Source organism: Bidens hawaiensis, unplaced genomic scaffold (genome assembly GCF_021521415.1).
Source record: "Bidens hawaiensis isolate Kalapana, Puna unplaced genomic scaffold, B.hawaiensis_p1.1 tig00048969_1, whole genome shotgun sequence".
Taxonomy (NCBI): domain Eukaryota; kingdom Viridiplantae; phylum Streptophyta; class Magnoliopsida; order Asterales; family Asteraceae; genus Bidens; species Bidens hawaiensis.
This window is the reverse complement of record NW_027506099.1, coordinates 117,833-135,044: the sequence shown is the minus strand read 5'-3', so window position 1 is coordinate 135,044 and position 17,212 is coordinate 117,833. Positions and strand designations below refer to the sequence as shown.

The 17,212-nt window shown below is 42.9% G+C and overlaps 1 protein-coding gene across 1 annotated transcript; it reads left to right on the top strand.

Annotated features, from left to right (window-relative positions):
• Positions 1 to 634: 634 nt before the first annotated feature.
• LOC143616696 (nuclear transport factor 2-like) lies at positions 635 to 13,945 on the top strand. Its single transcript, XM_077089449.1, has 10 exons — positions 635 to 800; positions 10,066 to 10,120; positions 11,178 to 11,315; positions 11,410 to 11,698; positions 11,796 to 12,130; positions 12,300 to 12,474; positions 12,560 to 12,681; positions 12,751 to 12,816; positions 12,929 to 12,995; positions 13,401 to 13,945. The coding sequence occupies exons 2-10, from the start codon at positions 10,085 to 10,087 to the stop codon at positions 13,670 to 13,672; spliced, it is 1,500 nt and encodes a 499-aa protein (XP_076945564.1). The 5' UTR covers positions 635 to 800; positions 10,066 to 10,084; the 3' UTR covers positions 13,673 to 13,945.
• The last annotated feature ends 3,267 nt before the right edge of the window (positions 13,946 to 17,212 follow it).

Below are 17,212 nucleotides of genomic sequence, written 5' to 3'. Positions count from 1 at the left end.
CTAACGTTACTTCTTATAATATATAAATCAAGTCTAGAGGTGCAGAAAAACCCAAACCCGGAACCAAATCTGAAAATAAATACCTGAAACTGGTTTCTTTAATACCAGAGTTTTTAATATCCGAACCCGTACCGACCCTACTCCTAAAATACGGATAGGGTATGCACATTACCATGCCAACCAAGGCCCATTAGCTACAAATTACCATGTCCACCAAGGCCCACTAACTACACATTACCATGCCCACCAAGGCCCATTAGCTACACATAATACTACTTTATGAAAATTATGTGTACGCAACTAATCGTCACTCTAATTTTCTTACTTTAAACAAACTAAGTTTATAATAAATAAACAAAACTGATTCGTATTATCAAATTTACAGGAAAAAAAAAATGGTGTGGACCACGAGACCCGACTCGAACCTGTTCAGTACTATTCTTATTACCCGGGATCCAACCAACTCTATTATAAAATAACAGATCGAGAGGTCTTACTCGGTATATGTAAAGAGAAAATGATCAGACCCCCACACCGTTTAATGATATTAGAAGGATCTGAAACTTAACTGCATTGTAAATAATCGGGTCTGATTTAGACCGGGTTTAGCCGGTCTTGCCCTCCTCCGTACAATATAAATACCTGAAAACCCTTTCCCACATTTCCTTTCCTTTCCTTCTCCCTGACGTACCGCCCGAGATCCATCCATCCGTCAAGTTCAGTATACACACCAAACCAAACCCTAATAATAATCACAAATTTGGTGATCACCGGTTCAGTTATATTCTTTCTTCATCCAGGTACAGATTCACTCATACTCGTTCCAATCGATCTGTCTTTCTTTATGTATTCAGCTTCTAATTTGATGATTTATGTGCTCTCTAATCACTTATTCGTTTTTCTGTTTGAAGAAACACTAACCGGACCCCGGACAGATTACTGATAACCTGGGGGTTAGATAGATGTTTCCCACGAGGGGTTAGACCCTTGGAAGATGGTTCTTCTGATAACCTGCAAAACAGACACCGTGAGCTTGTCACTGAGAAGGGGGGGGGGGTTCCTCCTTGTGACCACCCTCCGGCGTGAGAATCAGACTAGATTGCTCTTTAAATATAAATGTATATTAAGAGATTGCTAGAGCAGATATCAGGTATAATATGATAATAATAAGATAAGATATGATAAGATGAGATGGTCATACCATTTGTGGTATTTATAGCCGAAGGTAGGTTTCCAAGGAGGTATGGCCGGCTGCAACAGTGTTCCTGTTCCACCAACAGTAGCCTACGCACGTGCCCTGCTGGTAGTTGGTGGGTAGGTAGCGGCTGATAGCGACCAGGCCTGCTGTATAATATTCCTTTTCCACCAACTGCCGGCTACGCACGTGGTATGACAAGAGTTGGTGAGTAGGCAGCGGCTAATAGTGACATACAGTGTAGGAGCATGCTGCTCGCCATACTGTTGTCCATAAGCTGTCGTATCTTTAGTCAGATCTTTTTCCCATACCTCGTCAGGTACAGTACAGAAGATCTTCCCGTATCGTACGGACTGGCTTATTTGGGCGGGAGTATTCCCCCTCCCGCCCTTGTGCGGGATTGTTCCCGGCTTCGCTCATTCCTTCAGGTGACACTGAATGATTGAGAGCTAAGTGCCTTGTGCGTGTAGCCTTGCTGCGCGGGTGGCCTTCCCTAATGGCTTGTATCCGAGGCTGCGGGGACAGGCGGAGTCCTTCACCATTGGGAGGCATTTCCTGCGGGACCAGCTTGCGTACTGCGCGTAAGGACGTCACGTCTCTGAGCATGGTTGGTCCTGCGGATCCAGTTGGTTTCTGCGCAGTCGTCCCTGTTTAAGGTGAGTCTTGCGGGTCCAACTGGGCTCTGCTGGGACCTACCTCTTCAAGTCCCCCCAGTCCAATGTTCTTCTCATGCGTGTTTAATAAAGTGAGGTGAACTTTTGGACTTAAGCAAAGGGTTTTGAAAAGGGTTTTTTAAGGTTTTCCATGGGTATTCTTCCCGCGGAAGTCCTTGTCACTTGTAGAAATTCCCGAGTTTCCTGCTTGGTCTTTGGGTATGATGCGGGTAGGTCTGTAACCTCCTCGCAAGTCAGGAGCGTTGAGTCCCACTTGTGTGGACTCTCCATGAGGTTTTGGTAGTTTTGAACATAGTGATCAATTATGTTAAAACCACCAATTCCATCCTGGAGCTTCAAACAACGTAGTTCACGACGTTCCCGCTATGCGGGGATGTTATATCCGTTTCCGCAAGCATTGCCCAGAAGATCCTTCTTGGTTTCAATTCCCAGCGGAGCGCTAGGTATGTGAAGGGTTTTGCCTTAACACTGTACCAGCGCTCGTCTTACGGTTACTTTACTTCCAAGGTATTCCTGGCGTCAATTCCTTGCGGGTGCTAGGTATGTGAAGGGTTTTGCCTTTACACTGTACCCGCACCCGTCTTATAGTTACTTGGTTGCCGAGGAATATTTGGCTTCAATTCCCTGCGGGTGCTAGGTATGTGAAGGGTTTTGCCTTTACACTGTACCCGCATCCGTCTTACGGTTACTTGTTCGCCAAAGTTTACTTGGCTTCAATTCCCTGCGAGTGCTAGGTATGTGAAGGGTTTTGCCTTTACACTGTACCCGCATCCGTCTTACGGTTACTTGTTTGCCAAGGTTTTACTTGGCTTTAATTCCCTGCGGGTGCTAGGTACGTGAAGGGTTTTGCCTTTACACTGTACCCGCATCCGTCTTACGGTTACTTGTTTGCCAAGGTAAGGGGTATTTTCCCGCTTATTTTTTAATATTTTTAAATTTTGAATTTTGAAATTCGAAAGGTTGGTGGAAAGATAGGAACAGTCCAAACCTCTGAAACGTCGTGCGACGGTTTCTTCTGACTGTGTCAGGACGTGCAGGAAGTTATGGTGACGTGACAGTACATGGTCATTCCAGACGCTTTTCAGGCGCGTGGGCGCGATTATTCGGGCGCGTGGCCGCGAAATTAATGGTACGCGTCCTGTCAACAGCTGTTGCCAGCTTGCTTTTTGCCACGTGTCATAGTTTCATTGCACATTCGATTTCTCTCTCCTCCGCATTAAATTCATCGCATTAATTGCGATTAGTATATAAAGGGGGAGAGACCTCTTTGTAATCCACACTTTCACCCTTCTCTTCTTCTTCTTAGCGATTTCCGGCAAATACTCCCCTTTTCAGGCAAGCATTTTCCCGAAATCGCTTTCTTCTTTCTGCAAGATGTCTTCACGTGATCTCGAGTCTTCGGCCGATGATAAGAGTACTGCTGGCGAGTGCCAGTGTGCTCTGCCCGGCGATCTGTACCGGTATGTTGTCAGGAAGTTCATGCTCGATCATCTCGAGCCTGAGTTTCCTGAACCCCATCAGACCGTGTACGATGCCCCCAGAGGCAAGATCGGGGTTTATGCAGCATTCTTTGTCTATGGGAATCTTAGGTTCCCATTGACAAAGTTTGTTTACCGTGTCCTTGAGAGGCACGGTGTTCATTTGACCGAGTTGCACCCCATGGCGATTGCCAAGATTCGCCATTTTGAGTGGGTGTGCCGGATACTGGGTGTTGAGCCCTACGTTGACCGCCTGATGACCTTCTACACTTGGAGGTGCATCCAGGGGTGGTACACGTTGACAACCCGGATTAAGGGTTTAAAGATCTGCGCGACGGAGCGCAGTCTTCGCGCATGGAAGAGGGAGTTTTTCTTTATCTCCGCCCGCGCCATTCCCCTTGCCATGAAGTTTAAAAATGGGCAAGCTCTCCCAAGCCTTCACGCCTCCAACTACCAGGAGGCGGAATGGTTTTCGAGGATATCTCGGATCCAATCTCCGGTTTACCGGTTTGCGGAGTCCGGGATGGTCATGTTGGGGATGAGCCGGGTTTGGAAGGCGGCGGACGCGCAGAAGGTTCCGATCGTCCTCGAATACGGTTCGAACTCTGTTCCTTACGGTATGCTTTCTTTCCCTTTGTTGATTTTAAATTTCTTCTAACTTTTTCTGTTTATTTCAGAGGGGAACGACCTGAAGTCGCTCCTCAACCCGCGGGAGGCTGACGGTCCCGTACGGATGGGTACTCGCGCTCTTGACGAGAACGAGTTGCCCATCCTCGAACAAACTGCTGATCGGTTCGTGGAGGTCTATCCGCAAGGCCATGAGATCCTTAGCGCCAAGCGGCCAGGTAAGGCGCTCTTCAACCCTCGACCCCTCAATGTTGAAACCTCTGCTGGAATTCCTCTAATCGTCTGTTCTGATGAGGAATCCGCAGATGGTCCTCCGTTGGTGCGGAAGAAGAAGGCTGCCGGCGGGAAGGGAAAGGAGAAGGTGGCCTCCACTGCCGATCCGGTGCCTCTGTCTGACTCGGAGACAGAGAGCGACGAGGTGGCGGGGAATCCCGGTGGTGATAAGACCACGGCTCCGGAGGTTGCGACTGTCCCCTCCGGAGAGCCCAAGAAGACGACGGTGACCGGCGCAAAGAGGCCGGCTCCATCGGGTTCGTCCCCGCCCGTCCGTATTTTCAGGCTCAAGAAAACCAGTAAGTAGAACTTCCTTCAGCTTTTATCTTCATAGTTCAATATCCTTTTAACACTTTTCTTCTTTACGCAGGCGTGGATGTTGACGCATTCCAGGGTGGAGTGCCGAGTACTATCTCCCCGCCGATGACGGTAGGCTTGGTCAGCCTACCAGAGGCGACGACCCAGGCGCCTGCGCCTGCTTCCGCTGGTCCAGTTGCTCACTCTGAGCCGACTGTTCCAGCCGAGTTGACGTCTCCGCGGCGCGTGAGTGCGATTTTTACAGCATCCTTCACCGAGCCGGCGGTTACCATTGCTGCGGATTCTGCGGCAGTGACTGCGGCGACTGCCACCATGCCCCCCGCCACCGGCACCGACGGCCGGCCCATCAGGTACGCATGGGGGCTCTCGCCAATCTTTGCCACCTTCCCATCTGCCTGACCTTTTGGATGGATTTCCTTTGGGTTCAGGTGATGGGTTCGGCGGCTATCGGCCTGTTATAGACCCTACAGGTGCGTAGGGTTCCTTTGGCCCTTTTTCACTTATATTTTTTATCATCTTTTTCCTAACTGCTTTTTTGTTTTTTGCAGTGTCGGATTCCAATGAAGTGTATGTTCCGCGATGGAACATACGCCGAGGAACAACCCTTCGTACCCCTGTGGAGTGCGTGGAATGGGCTCGTCACGCTGCTCCCAGTGGTGCGTTGGGGGAAGTCATGGCTAGCTACCAGGAGGGTAGGCTAAGCAATGAGCTTCGGGTTCTCCTCGCCCGGATGCAGCCGCGCGTCGAGCTGCTTTGTCGTGAAAACGACAAGTTAAAAGCAGCTCGCGCTAAAGAAGTAGCTCAGGCGCGGGCTATCCGGGAGGAGAACCAAAAACTCTCCGCAGCGGCTGCGGAGAAGGAGAAGGCCTTCAAGGCCCTTGAGGTTGAAGTTCAGGCTCGACTCGAGGCCCGTTCCAAGGCTGCCCAAGCTGTTAATGAACAGCTTCGGCTGGCTAAGGAAACTGCGAGGAACGCAACCGAGAGGGCCACCAAGGCTGAAGCTGTTGCTGAGCCTCTACGCGTGGAGAATGAAGAGCTTAAAGCAAAATTAGAGGCTCTTCAGCAGGCTCATGATGCCTTGGCAATGGAGGATGCAAAGAAGCTCCAAGAGATCCTGGACCAGAGGGGCGTGCTTGACCACACCGAGCGGAAGCTTAAGGGCGTTGAAGAGGCTGCTGCAAAGGAAGTGCTACTTGCCAACCTTAACAAAAGCGAAGCCGAACGCGCCCGCACCCAAGCTCAAGCCGCCCTCCAAGAAGCTCTGGTTGCCAAGGAATGGCTTCTTCGAGAAGCGTTGACTCAGGTATGTTTAGCTTTACGTCTTCACGCTTTCCTTTGTACATAGAAAAGGTGTTTGACACTTGTATTTTCTTTGTAGGTTGTGCATCGGGTCTTCTCAGAGACTACTTACGATGATGCCATGAGCGCAGCCCTCAACGCTTCTCATGAGGATGGGGAAAGGGCCGGCTTCCTGCTTGGTTTAGGGTTCGTTGAGAAAGGCGTCCCGCCTTCCAACTTCCCTTTGTTCGATGTGGACACCGAAGCTGCATATGACCAAGCGGTGAACCAATATGCCGCCTTCCCGCATCCGGTGGTGGAGAAGGTGAAGGAAGTAGCTGCTGCTGATGATGGGTTAGCTATCCTTAAAGCTTTCCTCGAACCGCCCCGTTCTTCTGATGGAGCGGGTCCAAGTGGAAGCGGCCCTGAAGCTTGATCCTGAAGATCCCTTCCCATTGCTAGGATAGTCTTGTACAGATGTATTTATTTTTTCTTTTCGTAGGCGGGTAGTTACCCGGCCATTCTTGTAATAATTCGTTTGTGAAATACAAATCTTTTTGCGTATAAGATTGTTATTTCCTTCTTTGGGTTTCTTGCTTTATAAACTTATGACTTGCATACTTAGTTTAAATTAGCAATTTTCCAAGTGTTTAGAATAAGTTAACCTGTTGAACGTGGTTGATAATGGGTTAAAGTTTTGCTTCCTCTTTCGTGATTGTGCGGGTAGAACCGTCACTTGCACTTAGTAGGATGGCTAAACTTTAACCTTCATCTGACCTGCGTGTAGGTTTTCCTCATCTTTTGAGGATAAGTTAACCTTTGAACGTGGTTGATAATAGGTGTGAAGTTTTGCTTCCTCTTTCGTGATTGTGCGGGTAGAACCGTCACTTGCACTTAGTAGGATGGCAAAACTTTACCCATATCTGACCTGCGTGTAGGTTTTCCTCATCCTTTGAGGATAAGTTAACCTTTGAACGTGGTTGATAATAGGTGTGAAGTTTTGCTTCCTCTTTCGTGATTGTGCGGGTAGAACCGTCACTTGCACTTAGTAGGATGGCAAAACTTTACCCATATCTGACCTGCGTGAAGGTTTGTCATGTTATTGGGTTTGTGCGGGTAGGACCGCCTTCCCACGCAACGACTTCACGTAATGTGAATGCCGTCACCAGTGTTGCATAGTTTAACCGTTCGACGCGCGGTTGTTGATAGGTTATTGTTCAGTTTCCTCATTATGATTCGTGCGGATAGACCGGCACTTTCATTTTTGGGTGCTGAACTTTTCCCCTTCAACTGACCTGCGTGAAGGTTTTGTCCTTTTTGGGTTTATGCGGTCTTTTGCCGTCTTCCCCATGCCACGATTCTTCACGTAATTATGCGGTGAAAGCCGGCATATTAGTGTTCAGAAAAGTATAAATGTAAAATCATCAGCTTCGATGTTCTAAAGAGAATCATTTCCATTAGAAGTGGCTCTTGGCCTTTTCTTTACAAATTGGAATTGATTTACATGCAAACTGTGTAAATGAGCTCCCTTCCATGTTGTTGGGATGGGAGTGCCATCGAGCCGATACGCACCTGGTTCGGGATCTCGTTGTTTACGCAGCATGTAGTGTCGACATTGAAGCTGGAATTTTTATTCGTGTTTTCCCCATCTGGGGTTCTACACGCACCCGCCTGCTCAGCCTTTATTGCGCCACGAGGTGCGCGAGCGTCCCATCTCTGACAAATGCTTCGACCATGTCTTTTACGTCTATGCATTCTTCAGTGTTGTGGCCTTTTGTCTTGTGAAAGTCACAGTATTTGCTCCGATCAGCATCGTGACGATGTCGGATTATTGGAGGCTTTGGCCACGGGAGCTCTTCAGTGGCGAATATCTCAGTGACGCTTTTGGTGAGTGGCGTCCATCTGGAGTTCCGGTGCGGCTGTACATTATCCCTTCCGCCCAATCGATGTTGCAAGCCGGATGAGGTGTCAAAGTTTACCCTTGACTGCCAAATGCCTAGCTTCCGCTTTTTATTTAGTCGGGCGGTGAGGACGTTGTCTTCTCTCGTCTTTTGAGTGTAGAGGTTTGTGCTCTGTGGGAGATCTCTACCTAGTTGCTTCTCCGTTTCCGCATAGCGTTTTGCTGCTGTCATGATGGCATCCCATGTGGATGGCATCCCATGTGGATGGCATGCCATCTTTACCCGTTAGGGTGCGGATGAGCTCTGGGTCATGCGCGCCCTGGATGAAGGCAGCGCGAACAAGATCTTCGCTGATATTGCCCAAACTTAGCTTCTTTGAGTTGAAGCGAGTGATGAAGTTTGGCAGAGATTCATCTTCTTCTCGTATGCATTTGAGGATTGTCCATTGCTCCTCGGTATACTTCCGTTGCTGGCTGAAGTGTTGGCTAAACTTCTGCTGGAAGTCTGCCCAGTCGTAGATGTGGTTGACCGGTAGACGATCAAACCAAGCTCTAGCAGCCCCAACAAGCGTCATTTGGAACATGTAACACCACGTGGGTTCCGTCCAATTGCTGACGGTTGCCCCCGCTATGAACCTGTTCAAATGATCGTCTGGATCAGATATACCGTCATATGTGCCTATGTTAGGCATTTGTTTGGCACTCTTTGGGGCGATTGCTTCCGCAATGTCCCTTGCAAATTTGGACGTTCCCGCATTTGCAACGTTTGGTCTGAACGTTTTGGAGAAGTCTCGTGGACTTCCACCTGTGCTTTTTGGTTTGAAGGCTTCTCCAAAATGCCTTTTCGGTTGGGATTCCATTTCCTTACGCTTCCCTTTTGCCCTATGGCGAGGGTTCGCGTCAGAGTCGGATTCCTCCGAGTCATCCTCCCAGTATTCGAATTCGTCGGCCTGTTGTACGGAACGCAAGCGTTCGTCCAACTCAGCCTGGAATTCCTTTTGTCGTGCCTCCGCCCATGCCTTAACTTCATCGAGAGTTTGGCGGGGGAATCTTCGTTTCTCAAACTGGGTATCAGTGGATCCCAGTAGGCGATCATTTACTGCACTTGCCCCAGCATGAGTAACTGGGGTAGTGTTCGTAAAATTTACTTCACTTGCCCCGGCTTGGGTAACCGGGGTAGTGTTTGTAAAAACTGTGTTACCGGTATTCCCCCCAGTAGCTGGGGTTGTGGTTACCGGAATTTCTCTAACCATCTTTGTAGAAGTTTGAAAAAACTGGAGAAAAATGTAGTTCTAGCTTTATGCACGGATGGCGCCAATGAAGAAACACTAACCGGACCCCGGACAGATTACTGATAACCTGGGGGTTAGATAGATGTTTCCCACGAGGGGTTAGACCCTTGGAAGATGGTTCTTCTGATAACCTGCAAAACAGACACCGTGAGCTTGTCACTGAGAAGGGGGGGGGGGTTCCTCCTTGTGACCACCCTCCGGCGTGAGAATCAGACTAGATTGCTCTTTAAATATAAATGTATATTAAGAGATTGCTAGAGCAGATATCAGGTATAATATGATAATATAAGATAAGATATGATAAGATGAGATGGTCATACCATTTGTGGTATTTATAGCCGAAGGTAGGTTTCCAAGGAGGTATGGCCGGCTGCAACAGTGTTCCTGTTCCACCAACAGTAGCCTACGCACGTGCCCTGCTGGTAGTTGGTGGGTAGGTAGCGGCTGATAGCGACCAGGCCTGCTGTATACTATTCCTTTTCCACCAACTGCCGGCTACGCACGTGGTATGACAAGAGTTGGTGAGTAGGCAGCGGCTAATAGTGACATACAGTGTAGGAGCATGCTGCTCGCCATACTGTTGTCCATAAGCTGTCGTATCTTTAGTCAGATCTTTTTCCCATACCTCGTCAGGTACAGTACAGAAGATCTTCCCGTATCGTACGGACTGGCTTATTTGGGCGGGAGTATTCCCCCTCCCGCCCTTGTGCGGGATTGTTCCCGGCTTCGCTCATTCCTTCAGGTGACACTGAATGATTGAGAGCTAAGTGCCTTGTGCGTGTAGCCTTGCTGCGCGGGTGGCCTTCCCTAATGGCTTGTATCCGAGGCTGCGGGGACAGGCGGAGTCCTTCACCATTGGGAGGCATTTCCTGCGGGACCAGCTTGCGTACTGCGCGTAAGGACGTCACGTCTCTGAGCATGGTTGGTCCTGCGGATCCAGTTGGTTTCTGCGCAGACGTCCCTGTTTAAGGTGAGTCTTGCGGGTCCAACTGGGCTCTGCTGGGACCTACCTCTTCACTGTTTCTGTTAGGGTTTCCATACATTCAACAATGGCAGCTCAGCAGCAACCTGTGTCTCCTCAAGTTGTATGTTTTGTTATTTTCATTATTTTATTTTATTTTCGTATAATATTAAACTTACAACATAAGTTATCCTTTTGCTGTGTGGTAATGATTTGTGTGCCAAAACTACCTGTATTAATTAATTAATAATAATAATAATAATTATTATTATATTGATGTGCTGAGCTCAATACCTTTGTATGATTTTAATGGTACTTTATTTATGTTGTTTAGTTATATTGTTTGGTTTTACGCAGTTTTTGGTGTGATTTAGGCTTTCAGGAGTGTATCGTAATTAGTATTAGGATATCGGCGTTTAATCGAGTGAGCTATGTCAACATAATTTCAACTAAACAACAAAGTTTCTAAGCTTCTTGTTTCACTTTCATTATACTTCTTGGCTTCACCCTTTTCATCTTTTTCTCTTTTATCTGATAGTTCATAGTTGTGTTTATGGATTCTACGGCAATTGATATTAGGGGCTAAAATGCAAATGATATGAGTTAATATATAATTTTTTTTATGTTAAGTCTAATTTTAATGGTTTGTGCTCATAATGCACCATCTGGAGTGGTGGGTATCTAATGTTTATATAGTTGTTTGGTTGTTAATCAGTAATACTGCAAGTGATTCTGTTTTTAATTTATAGGGTGTTATTGATGTAAACTTATGCAAATTATAAATGAATTCAGGATTTTTAGTATGACTTTCTTCTCGTCTCTTTTGATGCTTTGTTAAAATGCTTACACATATACCTCATTTGGTTTTTTCAATCTTTAGTTCTTTACTTTTTGGTGTCACCGTTCATGGATTAATACAGCAACATTTTACTTATTGATTTTATGCACTTGGTTTGTTATTGTAATTTGTTAATCAAAAGCTGCTAGTAGTCCATGTGAAAAACCTAGTTGGTGTTTCTCATCAAAGGTCTAATTTATGTCTATTATTTTAAGCTTTAAAGTTTCTTTACTCTTGTTTACAAAGTAGTTGAGTGCATCTTTAAACCACTTTAACTAGAATTTTTATATTGTTGTATTGCTTGCAGTAACATGCTTATATTTAATGTTTGGTTTGTAAATAGGTTGGCAATGCGTTTGTCCAGCAATATTATCGTATACTACACCAATCTCCTGGTTTAGTTCATTGGTTTTATCAAAATATCAGTAAACTTGGACGTCCCGAGGAAGACGGTTCCATGAGCATAACCACTACCATGGACGTTTGTAATGTTATTATAAATACGCTTGTCAATAAGTGTTCTCTTGAAGATAATTTTTTATAATGTTTTAATTCTGATCACTTTTAATGTGCAGGCAATCAATTCTAAGATATTATCTCTTAACTATGACGAGTTCAGGGCGGAGATTAAATCTGTGGATGCACAAGAATCATTGAGTGGCGGAGTGAACGTTTTAGTCACAGGGTACCTGACCGGAAAAGACAATGTTCTTAAAAAGTTCACTCAATCTTTCTTTCTTGCACCACAAGACAAAGGCTACTTTGTGTTAAACGATATGTTTCGTTACATTGAAGAAAGTGTTCAAAATAATGGAAACATCGACCCAGTTGAGCATGTCGAGGATTCCATCAATCCCGAGCAAGGTGACTTAAGAACTTAAGATACACCCAGACATTTTATACTTAATTTTCATTGGAAATTGAAACTAAGCTATTATATGCTTCATCTTTTTATCTGCAGTGGTTGAACGTGTACAAGTGGTGGAGAATAATATTACTGATCAAGTTGTTCAACCACCTAAAGAATCTGAAGTTGAAGTAGTTATCAATCCTCCAGAGAACGTGGTGGCAGAATTGGCGCTTGTGGAGGAGAAAGAGGCATTACCTCAAGTTGTTGATGAAGTCCAGGTGGCGGTTGTGGAGGAGAAAGTGGCAGTACCTCAAGTTGTTGATGAAGTCCAGGTGGCGGTTGTGGAGGAGAAAGAGGCAGTATCTGATCAAGTTGTTCAACCGGTTGTTGAAGTTGAGTCCAACACCAAGATTGAAGAAGCCCCAAAGAAGTCATATGCTTCTATTGTAAGTTGTTTTTATAGAAAATGGTCCCCGTGGTTTGTTCATATTGCAAGTTTGGTCCCCAGATTTTAAAAGTTACAAAACTGGTCCAAACATTTGTGCAATTTTCTCTTATCTTTATAATCTAGTTTTTCATTCACATAATATATTGGATGTTTTATTGTTGTTTAAGGTAATGGACCTGAAGCAGAACGGTGTTCCGTTTTCATCTCCATCACCGGTCCCGAAGAAACATCAACCTAGGATCCAAGAGCAGAAGGTGAACAGTGTCCCGCCACCTGTCCCGGTTCCGGAGGCAGCAATCTCTAAAGTTGGGGCAGTTGAAAATGATATTCATGAGGAAGAAGGTATGCTTATGTTCTTTGAAAGCATATTCATACTTTTATGATTTTATGCACAAATGATATATTTAATCTCTCTCGTTTTGGGCAGGTGATGGGTTCTCCATCTACATTAAGGGGCTTCCTATGAGTGCTACACCTGCTATGTTGGAGGATGAGTTCAAGAAATTTGGGCCTATTAAGCCCAATGGTATTCAAGTTCAGAGCCATCGGGTACATATCTACTTTTCAAAGCATCTTTTTATGTTATTAGTTTTTAACTTTCACTAAATATTATGGCAGCAACAGGGGTTCTGTTTTGGATTCGTTGAATTTGAGCAGCCTGATGCTGTTCAAAAGGCGATTGAGGTATGCGTCAGTTTCTGTTTGTATGCTAATCATTCATGTACTTACTTATTTGTCTGTTTGTGGTTATTTATATTATCGGGTAATCTGATATACATATCATATGCTGTTTTAGGCCTCGCCAGTCGTAATCGGTGGGCGCAATACCGTTGCTGAGGAGAAACGGTCCACATACTCAAAAGGCAAGTTATTTATGTTTATTAACGACTTAAGTTTTTCTTCAATAATATCTCAACTGTAATGTGCTTCAAATTAGTAAGAGAAACATATAATGCATATAGATTACAGGTAGCAAAAATGGGTGTGGGTTGGTTGATTCATAATAATAATAATAACGTGTGGTTCAGAATGAATAATTTTATTATGGATCCAATTGGGGGCTGGGTTGACTCCAACATTTTGTCTAATGTATATATGATTAAAAGCAACTGTTCTAAGACATCAGTATAACTTTTAGAATAAAGGTGAGTCTGTACTTAAATGGGTTAAATTGCCACCTCTAAGTTGATCACAAATTTTAACGACGCTGAAAAAGTAAAAAAATGCATCATAGCGTGTTATTTTTGAGCCGTTATATTTTGAAACAGGAGCACGTGGTCGGTTTCCTGTTGGAAGGGGTGGGGGTGGCTTCAGAAATGAAGACCTGAGGGGCCGTGGAAGCTACGGTGGCGGAAGAGGGTACAATCGTGCTGGTGACTTTGGTGGTGGTAGAAATGATTATGGCGGCAACAGAGGTGGTGGGCGTGGTGGAGCATTACCCAACCGTGGTGATGGATATCAAAGGGAGCGTGTGAACCGCGGAGTAGTTGTTAATGGAACCGCCAAGAATGTGGCGCCACGGGTGTCTGCAACTGCTTGAACAAGTGGGTGAATGGTTTTTATTGGGCATTGGTAGGGAAGGAGGATTCAAAGACATTGATTGATTTAGTTGGGAATTCTTTGTCCAGCTTGGAAAGAGTTGGGTTTTTGGTAACTTGTGTTGTTGTAGTATAGCTTCATCCCAGCTATCTGTCTTATTATTATTTTTTCATCTTTGGAAGTGGATTTTGGTAGAGTAGATGATGATGATCTTATTGTTGGGTGTGCAACTGATTATTTCTTGCATGATCATGAGGAGATTTATGATTTTTTTTATGTTTCACTTGGGACTAAGGATATGACATGTATACTTTGTGCTTGAATTCATGAAGCAGATCGAGAGCGATGAGATGAAAGTGGTTAGTGCAACGGAGAGAGATCTATTCTCTCGAGTGATTGGAGGTAGTGAAGCTAACCATAGTAGAGATGAGCAAAATCGGTATTGGTACCGGTACCGAAATCGGTACTGATTTGGTGCCGTCGGTACTAAATCGGTACCGAAGTATTGAGTTTCAGTACCGATACTGGGACCGGTACGGTATGAGACCGGTATTCCCGAATTTTTACCTTAAATACCGGTACCGTCCCGTGCTGGTACTAAACCGGATATTTCGGTACCGGTAACAAGAATTCGCGATTTTCGGGACCGGGATAGGGACCGGTCGGTACCAGTACGGTTCTGATCTCATCCCTAAACCATAGATTTGAGGTGCATATCATAGCTGGTTAACCGGAAGTGGTATACAAGAAACCAGTTTGAAAGTGAAGTTAACCATAGGTTTGAGTAGAGGTGCACAAATCGGGTATTAGAAAATCCGGGTTCGGGTATGGAACTGGGTTCGGTATGATCGGGTATTCGAAAAATGGGTATTAGTAATACCTGGGTCGGGTTCGAGTCCGGGTATTGCCTCTAAAAACCATACTCTATGTATCGGGTTCGGGTTGGGTATAGAACCGAGTATTTGAATACCCTATTTTCGGGTATTGAAAAAAAATTGTATTTCGGGTTTTTTTCCGGGTTTTTTTGGGGTATGGATTAGAATTTTTTAAGAGTTGCACTTTTTAGGGGTATTTTTCGGGTATTTTTCAGTTATTTTTCGGGTATGGACTGAGTATTTGAAAAACCCGGTTCCGGGTATGGAAACAGTACGGGTATAAACGGGTACAAATCGGGTCCGGTTCGGGTACGGGTTTTAGTACTAAAATGCATACCCTATCCGTACCCTACGGGTAGGGTTGGGTACGGATTCGGGTATTATAAAACCCGGGTATAAAAAACCGGTTCCGGTTTTTTTTTTCGGGTCCGGTTCTAGGTTTAGGTTTTCTGTGCACCTCTAGAGACTAATTAGAAGTTTTAGCAAAAACTGAAATAAAACCGATTATTTTAATAAATTTGAGTTCGGTTAACCAATTACAAACGTTAGCTTAAATAATTTAAGCATTTTCAAATGGTTAAATTTGCAAGTCCACTTACGACATTAGAATGTATTGTGTATGCATTGTAAACGTTACTCATTATACTAACTACATGTGATCTTCTAATCCCATTTTTATCGTTAATTATTTTGTTATACTAACCAATTCAACTAAGTATATTATATCCATCCAACAAATTTACAAGGCATAAAACCCCATTTGTAATAAAATCCCCAAGTCACCATAACTAGTTCATTTCCTCGTATTCTATGACCTTCACTTTAAGGATTGATCATAGTATTCTTTATTAACTATAATAATCAACAGTTATTATACTTCATTTTAGGTTAAATTAACATAACCATACCAAAGTTTACCCATTTAACATGATTATACACTAGTTTATTTCATGTTGATGGTTCTAATTTGATTACACTACGTTATGTGTTATATCTTCAAGTTAACATCATATTCCATGCTGTGATCATATTCCTCAACAACTCGTATCTAGTATCTACTGAACACTTACCGTATCATCCCTTTTTCGGTTGATGATGTTATATTGGTCTTAATTTAATGTTCTCCCTCAATCTTGAATGAAATCAACCCTAAAACAAATGACATCTAATTTGATAACCTCGATAAAATTGAGATGTTACAATATCGATCTCTATACAGTCAATAGATTGTTCGTTCGTGATGCTTCTGTTCGATACTCTCTGATTAACATTTTTTAGGGCCTTTTGCATCACGTCACATGTATAAAATGTAAACATTTGGTCATTTGTGATAATATTTATATATCACTTGAACTTAAAATTGTGTGTTCAGTTTAAGAAAATGGCTTAAAACCCAAACTAAATTAAAAGAATTTAACAAAAATGAACCTTTATTTAATTTGAAATAAATGAAGATAGTAAATATTCCATTTAATTATTTATGCATAAATTGTGTTTTAAAAGTTTGATGTTATCGTCTAAATTAGAATCGTTCTCTCTTTGAATTCAAACTCTGGCATGAGATTATTTCTTGAAGAATTAAAGTAGCTTATAAGTAAGAGTATGATTAAATGGGTATGAGTAGTCGTTAAAATGATTATACAAAATTTATTATTTATCTAGTTACCGTTTCAACTTATTACAATTAATAAATTCTATCAAAACAAAAGAAATTATCAAATTAGATAAAAGTACAACAGTTATCTAATGCAATTGCATTTCTATTTCATAACATTTGATTTCTATTATATATAAAGTATTTAGTATATAGAAGAAGTGTTTTTTTTTTTGTCTTTTTAACTTTATTTATTTTTATTTTTTAAAACAAAGTTTGGAATTACCACCAGTATCCAAGTGAGTCCTATTGAGACGAGATGTCAATCATCAATATGATTTTAAAGTTTTAGGCCTAACTCAAAAGGAACACCATTTAGGAGGAAACCTATCATTATGAAGAAAATCTCATTGAATCAGGTTTCGAACTTAAGCCCTAAAATATTACTGATTAAAAGATAATTGTTGGAACAAAGTCAATAGATAACTTGCAAAAATGTTTATATTAATCATTTTAGTATTGTTAGTTGTTAAAAAATTAATATACAAAAGTAATTTTATGTTTTCTCAGCCCTTTCCAAAAAATATGTTCGATAAATTTTGTACCAAGTTTTCAGTCATACGCTTTATGTCTTTATCGAATACGTTTTAATTTTCTTTTCAGTCAAGTCAATATTGATCAAAAAGTACTTTTTTTAATTAAAATATTTATATATGGAATAGGTATAATATCTGACAACTATAAATTAAAGAGTTTGTATAAGATTACACACAAAAAGTATTTTCTAATTAATGCTTATTAAATAAAAAGATTAAATCAATTAAGGTTGAATATGTTAGAAAACAGTCAAATACATGGGTAATTTCCATTTATTTATTTCTTTAAAATAAACAATAAAATAGGTAGTGTGGTATTTCAAAATTTTTATATTATACTAATTAGAGCATGCTTGGGATTTAGTTTGAAAAATATTAACTTATTAGTTATTTTAAAAACTATTTAGAAAAGACAGAATTTGGGGCTTCTTAAAAACTGTTTTTTAACTTTTTAAAAAACACATAAACATTTTTGT